The sequence below is a fragment of the Fundulus heteroclitus genome, chromosome 7 (genome assembly GCF_011125445.2).
Source record: "Fundulus heteroclitus isolate FHET01 chromosome 7, MU-UCD_Fhet_4.1, whole genome shotgun sequence".
Lineage (NCBI taxonomy): Eukaryota > Metazoa > Chordata > Actinopteri > Cyprinodontiformes > Fundulidae > Fundulus > Fundulus heteroclitus.
In genome coordinates, this window is record NC_046367.1 from 32,051,253 (window position 1) to 32,063,396 (window position 12,144).

At 41.1% G+C, this 12,144-nt stretch overlaps 1 protein-coding gene across 1 annotated transcript; it reads right to left on the bottom strand.

Annotated features, from left to right (window-relative positions):
- Positions 1 to 3,315: 3,315 nt before the first annotated feature.
- sowahca (sosondowah ankyrin repeat domain family Ca) lies at positions 3,316 to 11,491 on the bottom strand. The gene is made up of 4 exons (XM_012850127.3): positions 10,965 to 11,491; positions 8,489 to 8,868; positions 7,982 to 8,371; positions 3,316 to 5,437 (listed from the first exon to the last, which is right to left on the bottom strand). Exons 1-4 carry the CDS (start codon positions 11,326 to 11,328, stop codon positions 4,973 to 4,975), a joined length of 1,599 nt encoding a protein of 532 aa, XP_012705581.2. The 5' UTR covers positions 11,329 to 11,491; the 3' UTR covers positions 3,316 to 4,972.
- Between the last annotated feature and the right edge of the window lie 653 nt (positions 11,492 to 12,144).

Below are 12,144 nucleotides of genomic sequence, written 5' to 3' on the forward strand. Positions count from 1 at the left end.
ACAGGGAGCCAGTGTAAGGACTTTAGAACTGGGGTGATGTGCTCTACTTTCTTAGTCTTAGTGAGGACGCGGGCAGCAGCGTTCTGGATCAGCTGCAGCTGTCTGATCCACTTTTTATGCAGACCTGTGAAAACACCATTGCAGTAATCAATTCAACTAAAAATAAACACATGGGGTTAGTTTTTCCAGATCCTGCTGAGACATCTGTCCATTAATCCTGTAAATGTTCCTGTGCATAACTGCAAAACAGAATGGAAATGCATGTTTTTTCATATTTAAATGAAACTGTCATTGTGTGGAATTTATTAGTATTCACAATACTGACTCAATACATCTTTGCATATATGTACCTTACATGCACATACTGTATGTACAAAACATACAGCACTAACAGAACCTCATACTACTTAAGACAGCACTTTTTTTTTACCCAATTCTTCATTGCAAAATAGCTCATGCCCAGTCAGACTCGATGGGGAGCATCAGGGAGGAGAGGTTTCCCCCAATCTGACTGTAGATTCTGAGTTGGATCCAGGTCTGATCAATTTTAACCCATTAATATACTTTAATGTGAACCATTTTGTTCTAGGTCTGACTGGATGTTTAAGGATGTTGCCCAGCTGTAAGACAAACCTCCAAATTTCTTCTAAGACTTAACAACAAATCTAGGATTTAACAACAAATGTCATCACAAGACAAAAAGTCAACTCTGACCAAATTCCCTCAGCCACTAAAGAAAAGCATTCCAATGCTGATACCACTACATGTTTTGTGGTATTAGTTTATGGCCAAAAATAGCACCTTTGCTAGTAGGTCAAAAAGATCAGATTTGGTCTAATCTGAGCAGAGGGCCTTCTTAGATATGCTGCATTCTCTACATTGCTTGTGGAAAAAAATAAAATGGGACTTCTAACTACTTTCTTTTTTGCTACTTTGCCATTAAAAGACACATTTGTGGCATTCCCAACTCGTAGTTGTCTACAGTTATAGGGTGGATGGTTGGGTCTTGGTAGGTTTGTAGTTGTGTCATCATTTTTTAGAAAATGGTTTGAACGGTGCTCTTTGAGATGATCAAGGTTTGTGTTATTGTTTTACAGCTTAGGTCACTTCTGTGGGCCATCGTTTGGCAAAAAGCAGCTTTATTTAGGGCTCTAAGAGTCGAGCAACCTAAAAGACATGTTCAACCACAGTTTGCAGATTTCAGATTTTTTTTGTTTGTAAGAAACTCTCCAAGGCTTTAATTTTCCTTCATCTCCACAAATACGTCTATATATAACATAATATTCCAGTAAAAGACAATACATTTTATTGCTGTAACATGACAAAATGTGAAAAGGATTATTGTACATGAAGATTTTTGCATCACACTGTAAATATATTCTTATGTCTTCTATTTTTTGGGGGCTACTAAATTATTTGGCTAATTTTTAGATAGCATTTTTTCATAAATGCCCCCCAAAAAATTATGCCAATGTATGTTATGGGACAAGGCACACAGACATTGTGCATTTGTTGTTAGATTAAGTTTTAACATTAAGTTTTGCATACATTCCACAATCACAGTGGTTACTTTTTTTAGCTAAAAAAAAAGAAAGATTCGGATGTGTCGGACATGGATTAGACCAACAAACCCCCTGGAAAAACAGTTGGCACAGTTTCCCCGAAAAGATGGCAGAGGAATTTACATAACAGGCATTACTGCTCTTCAGCGTGTATGTAGGTCAGTCGCTGCAGTCAGACTGCCTCTCTGTTCTGCCCCGATCAGCAGTCATCACTGAATGGGTTGGCTGCTCAGAGGGACTCTAGATCACACAGGCCTTTTCATGATGTAAGTCTTTTCTGGATCTGGCAAACAAAAACAAAGTAACGTGACTTAAATGACAAAATGTTTTAAAACACATAAGCAACATTGTTTGTAAAAAAAAGAAAAGAAAAAAGGTAAGATGGATGTGATCGCTCTAAAGATGCTGAGTGAAAGATTGCTTTGCCAACTTCTCCCGTTGAGTTGCTCACAGGCAGGAAGCTGAGGATTTACTGTAAATGCAGCTCTAAAGCTGGCGCAGGGCGTCGTCGGATCATCAATTCTTCAGCACCAGAACACAAACACAATCCGTGGCAGCCAGCAGGAAAAAGCGATGAAATAGGTCATGCTTTGGGAAATCTAGAAGTTTTCTAGGTCTCATTTTTGCTCACTTTCAGCTAAGACTGGACGACATGGACCAAAAATAACATCCCGATATTTTTTTGGCTGAATGCCGGTATACAATATTTAGCTCGATATCTTTTTCTTTTCATAAAGTAATTATAAAAAAGGCATCTCGAAATCAAAGCTTTATCCCAAATGTCTCACAGGCACATTTTTCTAACCAACAGCTGTAGATAAATATCAGAAATGGCTGAAAAATAACCTAATGGAATAGATAAAAGTATAATAGTAATACAACATAGACCATGTGAATATAAACGATGTAGTCTCAACTTAAGTCTCTTTTGAAATAAATCTCAATATTTTTAAAATCTCAATATATTGTCCAGCCCCACTTTCAGCTAAAACCAGCCTCTCAATAACATTTCAAGGGAGTTATGAAATAAAGAATATCCTCAGGCGTTTAATAATTCTAAATCTTTAAATGACAAAAAGAAAAAATAAAGTGTGAAATGAAATGAAAATAATGGACTTGGACAAAGCACCATAGCATTGTGAGTTCAGCAGTGCCATTGATTGCTGTACATAGTGGGCAGCTGCTGATGGTAAGATTCCCTTAGGCTTGTGGATGCAGCTTAAGCAACAGGCCATGATCAACTCTAGAAATTGAGCCCCAGCTATTGTGGAAGCTGTGGTGCCTCTGGTCAGGTCTTTGCTGAGGCGAACATCAAGAAACTAGAAGTGAAGACGCACTATACTTCCTTACCACTATGATGGAAAGGAGGATATTTCACGTGCAAAAATCAGCTCTTTGATTTTGTGTGGGTAGAGTACAAGGTTTGTGTCTCAGTTACTAGTTTTCAAATCTCCATGCTGGACATCAGACTTTAAATGTTGGAAATTGAATTATGACATCGGAATCGTAAATGGATTTGCTGCATGAAAAAGAGGACGTTTAAGAGCGGGCTTAGCACACAGCCCTGTGGTGTTCCAGTACTAATTGTTGTGGAGCATTTTCGCATCCTTGCATAAAGTTGTCTGCTGGAAACAGTTTGCTTGGAGTGTTTGCATTGAAAAGCAAAGTTTTAAGCTCTGCAAAGGATCCATACATAGCAGTGTCTTTCATTATCTGATTAGTTGTTGTGAAATGACTCCAAAGTTGGGTTGGGATCATGTAAACAAATAATGCTTTATTTCACATTTACCAGTGGAAACACAACAAGAAAGACAAGGTGGCTGTTTAACAATGATCCCACACCACTGAATAACTTCACAGTATTTCACCAACAATATTGACAACTATTCACAGTGGAAAAAAAAAAAGTGAGCAGCACTTAAACTTCACGCAGCGGAGAAACGACGACTCCTTACGCATTTGTAAAATGAGAAGATAATTGCGCAAAGTTCTATGATTTAAGTACAAATGCTACAAAATACAAAGACATTCCAGAAAATCTGGGGTGTGTCACTGAGTAATTCACATATCCGGGAAACCAATCAGGAGGTCTTCTCAGTGCTACTCACATCAATATACACCAAAAACAAAAAAATAAATAAAAAAATAAGAGCATAATGACCAAACAAGGCTGCCCCGATGGGAGACAGGAGACAACAAGACCTCTGCTTTAGTCTGAAGTCTCCAGTTTGATCAGCCTCTTAACTGGATCAATTATCAGCTGGATAGCTGAAATCCTCTAAACAAACCAGATTTCTAACATGAAGTACTCAGGAAAATTGCTCAGCATAAAACTGCAAATCTGTGTCACAATAACAAAATTATATAATTTCTGAAGTAAAAGTGGTGGCACAGGTCCAAAAATAATAATAATCTCTCAACGGTTACCATTTATAGCCCCCAAAAACTGAAATAACCCTTCACACTCAACTAAAAAAGTAACTCTAGAAAAGGAAGCAGTTTTAGTGAATGTGAGGTACATTTTTGTCAGGGGTAGAAGTCACATGGACTCTGGGTAAGAGCAAAAAAAAAAGTGTCAATCTCCGTTTGCCGTTTTATTTGGTTGAACTATTATTACCATAATGAACTTAACGTGAAAGTAACTGGAAAAAAATTACGTAAACAGTTTTGAATTTCTATGCATATAGTGGAATGAAATAATAGGCTCAGAACCAGAAAAAATGTGATATTTCTCCTTGTCCTTAAAAAAATAACACCCAAAGACACCCAATTAGTACTTCAAAGTGACAAGTGCAAACAAGGTGACTGTAAAAAGGTTGATCGGTTTGAATATTAAAATCTGCTACGTTAAAAACATTAGGGAACTGTACAAGAGAACATGAGCACCATCTAGTTACATGAGTTTGGAATGTAGAAACTCCGCCCTACATATATATTACTTTGTAAACAGACATATAGTTTTGGAGAATATAGTGGGGTCAGTCCAAAGGACTAATTATTTCCCTCGATTTTCAACCATTGTGAGTTTAACCCTGCTGGGAAGTAATTCCAGTGTAAAATGTGCCCTTGTGTAATGTTTGTTAGCTGGTTCTGAACAGTCCTTAAAAAAAAAAAAAAAAAAAGAGAAAACAAAAGAAAAATTAAACAGTTTTTAGTCAGAGTATTGCAGAGTGAAATAAAACGCTACATGTTCTGTGCACTGTCACTTTTGTGCTGATCAGAAACCACTGCATGAGGAACAAAATAAACCAATATTAAAAAAAGGAACATCATTTTTCCATTTCTGTTCATTTCTACAATATGCACAAAAGAATGCTCTGTGACTTATGTTTGCGATCCGATCTGTCAGACTTTAAATGTGCGTATAAATCCTACATGTAGGTCAGACTGTCTGCATTGCTGGTAGAACTTTATCCAAACAGGTTGGACAGTGGTCTGGTTCTCAGTGGACTCCTGGGCAGCTCCTCTCCTCTTCCCACCTCCCCGGTGTCCCTGAAGGAGGCACTGTGGATGATCTGGGCGCGGTGGCGCCCCCGATGCAGCCGGGCGTTCAGCCGGCCCAGGGACGACTTCCTCTGCAAGCCCCCCTTGGTCTTGTCGGCAGACTCTTCCGGCGTCTGCGGCGGGGAGGTCAGCAGCCGCAGTGACTTCAGGTTGCCTTGGAGGACTTTGGGGAACCTCCAGCCTCGCGTTCTGCTGCTGCTGCCGCCCCCGTTGGCGTTTTCGGCATCCGACTCGGCTCCGGGCGAGGTGACCACCCCTTCCCTTTCCAGGTCAGCCGCCAGGAGCGGGGACAGGTACTGGATGGCTCGCCTGCCGCTGTAATCCCGAGCTTCCGGGTCCGCGTCCCAGTCCAAGAGCAGCATACGGACCACCTGAACAAAAATTCATCACATCAGTGCTTAAAAAGAAAAGTATTCCAACCAGTTGTGCCTTTTCCATTGTTTTCACATCAAAAGCCCCAAATTTCAGTGCAGGTTAATTGGATTTTATGGGGCAAACTAACACAAATAAATGAAGTGGAACATGGTTTTAATTAAAAATTAATGGTATGCATTTGTATCCAGCCACCTTTATTCTGAAACCCCTCAACAAAATGTGGTAACTTCTGAAGGCAAAATATTGGCAAATAGAGTTCACCTATTTATAATTAATCAGAAAGAAGGAGAAAAAACGCGAACGTCTCAGAGTTTAGTTAGCAAACACTGGTGAACACACAGGAATATACAGGACTGTCTCAGAAAATTAGAATATTGTGATAAAGTTCTTTATTTTCTGTAATGCAATTAAAAAACATGAAATGTCATACATTCTGGATTCATTAAAAAATCCTATCTCAAAATATTAGAATATTTCCTCAGACCAAGTAAAAAAAAAAATATAACAGCAAAACAAAATCAAACATTTGAAAATGTCAATTAATGCACTCAGTACTTGGTTAGGAATCCTTTTGCACAGATTACTGCATCAATGCGGCGTGGCATGGAGGCAATCAGCCTGTGGCATTGCTGAGGCCTACTAGTATGCTTTTTCACGATATTCTCAATATTTTGAGATAGGATATTTGGGTTTTCTTCAGCTGTACGCCATAATCAGCGATATTAAAACAATAAAAGGCTTGCGATATTTCAGTTGATTTGTAATGAATCCAGAATGTATGACATTTCATGTTTTTTAATTGCATTACAGAAAATAAAGAACTTTATCACAATATTCTAATTTTCTGAGACAGTCCTGTAGTTGACGGGTGAGGGAGAAAGTTTAGTTTAAAGCAGAGTTTGAGTAAAGACAATAGGTTTAACCCCCCCGGTCTCTATTCAAATCCATTATCCAAAATGGAAGGGCCACAGCCCAACTGCAACCCTACCAAGAAATGACTTTCCACCTGGGCTAAGCAAGGAGACCATAAGTCAGAAAAGCAAGAGTCCCATGGTAACTCTAGAGTAGGACAAAATCTCCTGACAGGACAGTTATTAGTTCTGCCCTCCACAAATTCAATTAAATTTTATTTATATAGCGCCAATTCATGAAACATGTCATCTCAAAGAACTTTCCAAAGTCAAATTCTATCAGATTATACAGAAACGTCCTATTTAAGGAAACCCAGCAGATTGCATCAAATCTTGACAAGCAGCATTCACTCCTCATGAAAGAGCATAGAGCCACAGGGACAGTCGTCTGCATTGTCCATGGTTTTGCAGCAATCCCTCATACTGAGCAAGCATGAAGCGACAAATCTGTCCTTTTCTGAAAGAAAGCCATAAGAACTCCTGTTTGCACTTTAACACAAGCCACAGAGGGAACACTGCAAATGTGAAGGAAAGTAAACCAGTCAGATGAGACTGAAATCAAACTTTTTGCCCTGCATGTAAAACTACAGAAAAACTGCCCCTTCACCGTACCCTGGCCACAGCACATCACGCTTTGGGGATGCTATCCTTCAGCTGGGACAGAACATTATGTCGCCGTTAATGGGACGTGAAATGGAGACAAGACGGGTCTCCAACTCTAGCGTTTGAGAGCCACTGTCCTCCAGCACACAATTAAAAAATAGTTAAATCACCTCATTTGATTCATATGTGTTGGGCCAGGTTTGCATCCTTCACAAATTTTGAAAACTATATCATACTGCCATATCAATTATGCACTACTTTGTGTTAGTCTATCACATAAAATCAAAAATGAAACACTTATTAACACACTTTTGTCTCTCTTGTTGTGTCTCTGCTCTGTCTTCTCTAACCCCCAGTCGGTCGAGGCAGATGACCGTTCATACTGAGCCCCTGGTTCTGCTGGAAGTTTTTCCTTCCCACTGTCGCTTCATGCTTGCTCAGTATGAGGGATTGCTGCAAAGCCATTAACAATGCAGATGACTGTCCACTGTGGCTCTACGCTCTTTCAGTAGGAGTGAATGCTGCTTGTTAAGACTCGATGCAATCTGCTGGGTCTCCTTAAATAGGGAATGTTTTACCAATCTGTATAATCTGATTGAATTTGACTTTGGAAAGTGCCTTGAGATGACATGTTTCATGAATTGGCGCTATATGAATAAAATTGAATTGAACAACACTTTATCTCGCCCAGTGAACGCTAACGAGCTAACAAACTAACGAGCTGTATTGCAGGTATGCAGTACTCTCAGTGAACGGCCTTTTTTGGGACTAAATAAAAATAAAGTGCACTCTTTCTTCCTTCCTAGCTTTTTAGTGATGTTCGAAAAAAAATTATTGAGCTTCATGTCTGCTGTCTTCATCTGTTTCGATGCTTTTCTTTTCCCTCATTTCTTACAATATCTGCTTTGCCTTTGGAATAGGAGCTAAAGTCCCAATTGTTCTAACTGAGCAGAAACACTGTTGGTAATTGTGCGCGGCTTCACGGAGCAAGCGCAACACACGACACCCCCGCTCGCCGCTACCCACCTGTGTGTGTCCATGCATGGCAGCCAGGTGCAGCGGCGTGTACCCGGCACTTGATCTGGCGTTCACATTCACAGGTATAGCGTTCTCCCTGGCAAAGGCCAGCAGCTGGGACAGCAGCTCGGCCTTGCCCTGCTTCGCGGCCCAGTGGAGGCAGGTGAAGCCCGTCACAAAGTCCCTCTTGGCCACCAGGCTCGGCTCGACGGCCAGCAGGGGCTGCAGGCTCTCCCACAGGCCGTCTGAGGCGCACAGCATCCACTCGTGCTCCAGGGGGTCCAGGGCCACGGAGGAGCCGTCGTCGTCCGTGGCCGAGGAGAGGACGGAGGCAGAGTCGCCGTCGCTCCGCACGGAGTCACGGATGCGGGCGCCGCGGTTGATCAGGGACCTCCGAACCTAACGCAAGCAGAACACACGACAAGTTCCCAATAGATCTGTTTTGTTTTGTGCATACAAACACGGCGGATGCAACGGCAGTGAAACCATAACCAGCATCGTTTCTGCACGTCTCACCTGGGGAGAACTACTCATCATCAGCTCTATGAAGTTCCTGCGGCTTCCTTTCGGCGTTTGGATTTCCCCCACAGACTCCAGTCCCTCCAGCGCGCTGTCTTCCGACAAGCAGCTGATCAGCATGGCCCGCTGCGATCCTTTGGACACCCGGCGCGCCCCTCTCACCGCGTGGTTGTGGGAGCCAGCAGCATGAGCCTGGTCCGGGTCCTGCATCCCAATGGCTGGAGCGGACTCTCGCCTCCTCCTGTCCCTCATCCTCACCTCCCCCGCCCCCGCGGCGGTGGGAGTGCCCGATTCGGCCGTACTCTGGGACTGGACTGCAGGTCGCTCGTTGCCGTTTGACCGCTTGTCATTGTCCAAGACGGCGGAAGTTGATGCTCCTGTAGAACCGAGACAATGCGTTTCTGTCATTGTTGTTAAACTAGGTAAAATCTGTGCATTGTACTTTTTTTTCTCTCCTCAACATTTCATCAAATTAGACTTAGACTTAGACAACTTTATTTGTCATTTTGTATGCACAGAGTGCGTACAGAACAAAATGTTGTTGCATACAGCTAGTAAATTACAGTATAAAGTGCAGCAGTGATTAAAAATTACAACCAAAACCTCAAATTATAACCACAAATGTCATGTATACTATTAAGGGTTTACGTGAATGACAAGCGCAATGCTGCACAAACAGTTAAAGATCGAAGGAAATGAAAAGTGGTTCTCAAGACTGTTTACAGATAAAACATTTAAGTGTGCTGTGCATTTGAATTCAGCCCTCTGAGGTGAGATGTTCACTGCAATCGCAGCTGTGAGTCTCCCTGGTATGTGGATCTCTGCAGCTCCTCCAGAGTTTCAGTCTCAGATTAGTCATTTCTTTCAGTGGCCTTTCAACTTTGGAGTGTCTTTTTTTTTATTTGCATCTGTCTTTCCATTTTTGGATGATGGACTGAACAGTGTTTCATGAGATGTGCAAAGCCTGGGATAATGTTTTATAACTTAGCCTCGCTTTACACATTTTGACAATGTTGATTCTGTTCTGCGTGTTCTTTAGTCTTTAGGACGCTGTTTAATACCAAATCATATAACGTTGTATGCTCCGGGCACCACTCTGGACTAACTGGGAAGGACAATACTTTATACAATGAAAAACATAATGGGCAACCCTAGGCATCAGACGACAACAGTGTTTCTTCAGTCAGATGCTTGTTCTGGTTCGCTGCAACGGACACCACTACAGGAGATCCTCACTGACCACTGGGGATGTCAAAAATATTGATACTCTGAAAAGTATCCATACTCAAACGCTGTATCCGGAGACGATGCTGACTCGGGATGGTATCGATACCGAATAGTTTAGCTTGTGAGGCAAATGAAGAAGGAAAACCCAAAGATCTTGACAGGCCTGTGTGCAAACAGTGCTTTAAAGTGGCGGCAACAAAGTCAAGCGGCTCAACAAACTTGGCCAAACTACTCAAGGACCGACACCCCGGCCTTCATGATGACAGGTGAGAAAATTAAAGCTGCCGTTCATTATTTAATTTAATACATTAAACATGTCACTGACGCTAGTGCGACCAGTGGTCCGAATAAATGTTGTGTGATTAGCTGTGGCTAGCACGTGTTATATTCGGATTATTTATTTAGCGATTGTTGATTATGTTGAGACGGCATGTTTAATGCTGAGATTGAAAAAGGTGAGTTTTTCCGTTTTTATTAAATATTTTTTTTTATGCCTTTAGTTATTTGTCTTTTTTTTTATCCCTGTGGTGTTGAAAACGGTATATAGAGCATCAAATATTTTCCTGGGTATTGATATCGAGTTATACATATTAGTACAGTGACAACCCCATTGACCACAGCCCTTACCATCTATAATGACTACACAAAGAAACTACGAGAGTTACAACACTATATTTCCCTTTGGGATTTATAAAGTATTTTTTTTAATATAATTTAGGAAATCCAAAAGTATTTCCTGAGATTAAGTCACACATCGATGGGCTCTACGGATGAAGTGGCTTCTGAAAGGATTTCTGTAAGGAGGGCCGAATCCAGACCCACGCCACACTTTTCAGAGTTTTATATGTAAAAGCATGTCACCTTTTCCTTCCTGTTGGTATTTAGGTGACACATTGTAAAGAAAAAAAAACAAACAAAAAAAAAAAACGTTTTGGCTTGGGGTTGTAAATGTGGAGAAAAAAAAGTACAATTAATACTTTTGCAACTCACTGTAAGAAAACATAACGAGATATTTTATTCGTTCAGTCTATATCTGTTTTTCTTTTCTTTGCAACAACAATACAGCGTTTTATTGATCACTTAATTTTTTTAACACTAATAAACATTCAAAGAAATCAACACAAGATTTAATAAGAAATCCAGGTTAAATAAATAATCACCCAGACATTTATGTTAAATATAACCAAAATAACAACAAAAAAGAAAGGATACATTTAAATCGCGTTGATGGCCGCTTCCCCCTCACCTGTTCGTCCTCCGTCATCATCATCAGGGTTGCCGTTCATTTGTTTGTTGTCCAGCGTCTCTTGGACGTTCCCGTTGCACTCCGCATCAACGTGGCCGCTTGCGTCCTCACGCGTCACCGACTCCTCGCCGTCGTCTCCGTTTAAGCACACAAATTTGACTCCGTCCTCCACCTTCACGAACCCCACGCTGTCAACGACGCCTCTCAGCGCCTCCCATTCGCCCCCGTCCTTCGGCTGGCCATCGCGGCCACGGGGAGATGTGAAGTGATCGATCAGCTCCATCTGTCGGACCCTCCCTCCTTTCTCCAGCAGGAACGCATGCACGGCTTGCTCCGTGCACCGCTGGGACGCCATCATCCGCATGAACGCCTCCGAGCGGCCACAACCATCAACGGATTAGCGGCACGACACGTTTCCCAAACGAACCCATGGTTTTTCTAATTTTGTAGATTTAGCGGCAGCGGATGACAGCATCTCCTCATCCCGTCTCCTTTCTAGAGCCTGCATTTCACGCTGTGGTCAGTAGAGGGCGCGCTCGGACATGCGAGGATCGTGTTGCGTTTGGGTGCTGCTTGCAAATCAGAACTCCAACTAGTAAAACTCAATGTCTTCTGTTGCCCTTTTAAATAAAATGCAAATAACTAAACTTCAACATGTTCACTACATCGTTACTGGCAATTTTAATTAATCATTTACATAAACTAGAATTGTATATACATTTTTGAAGCAGAAACACTAGTTTACAATATCTCTAAATCAAAATAACTAATATGCAAAGCCAACTTGATCTATGAAAGCTCTTTAAAACAACACGTACTGAACAAAGTGCTGTACGTCAAGAATGAAGAAAATAAATTATTAACAAAAAGGAATTAAAATAAGTACAATGCCATACACGTAGAGGTAGCAAAGAGACAACAAGACTAAGACATAAAGAAGATAAAGTTAATAAATGATACGGGGTCAAACCCAAAGAGAAGAGCTGATACTCAGTTTGCAAAGGTGTCAGTGATAGTTTTTAATAAATGATGGTAATAATTACTATTATTCAGTTCACGATTCATGTACAGATTCAGGTCAGAACTGCGAATTTGACAGATTCAGACTTTACCATATATAATGTTAGATATTATGGTTATATATACACTCTTCATATTGTATACGACGATATAATATTAG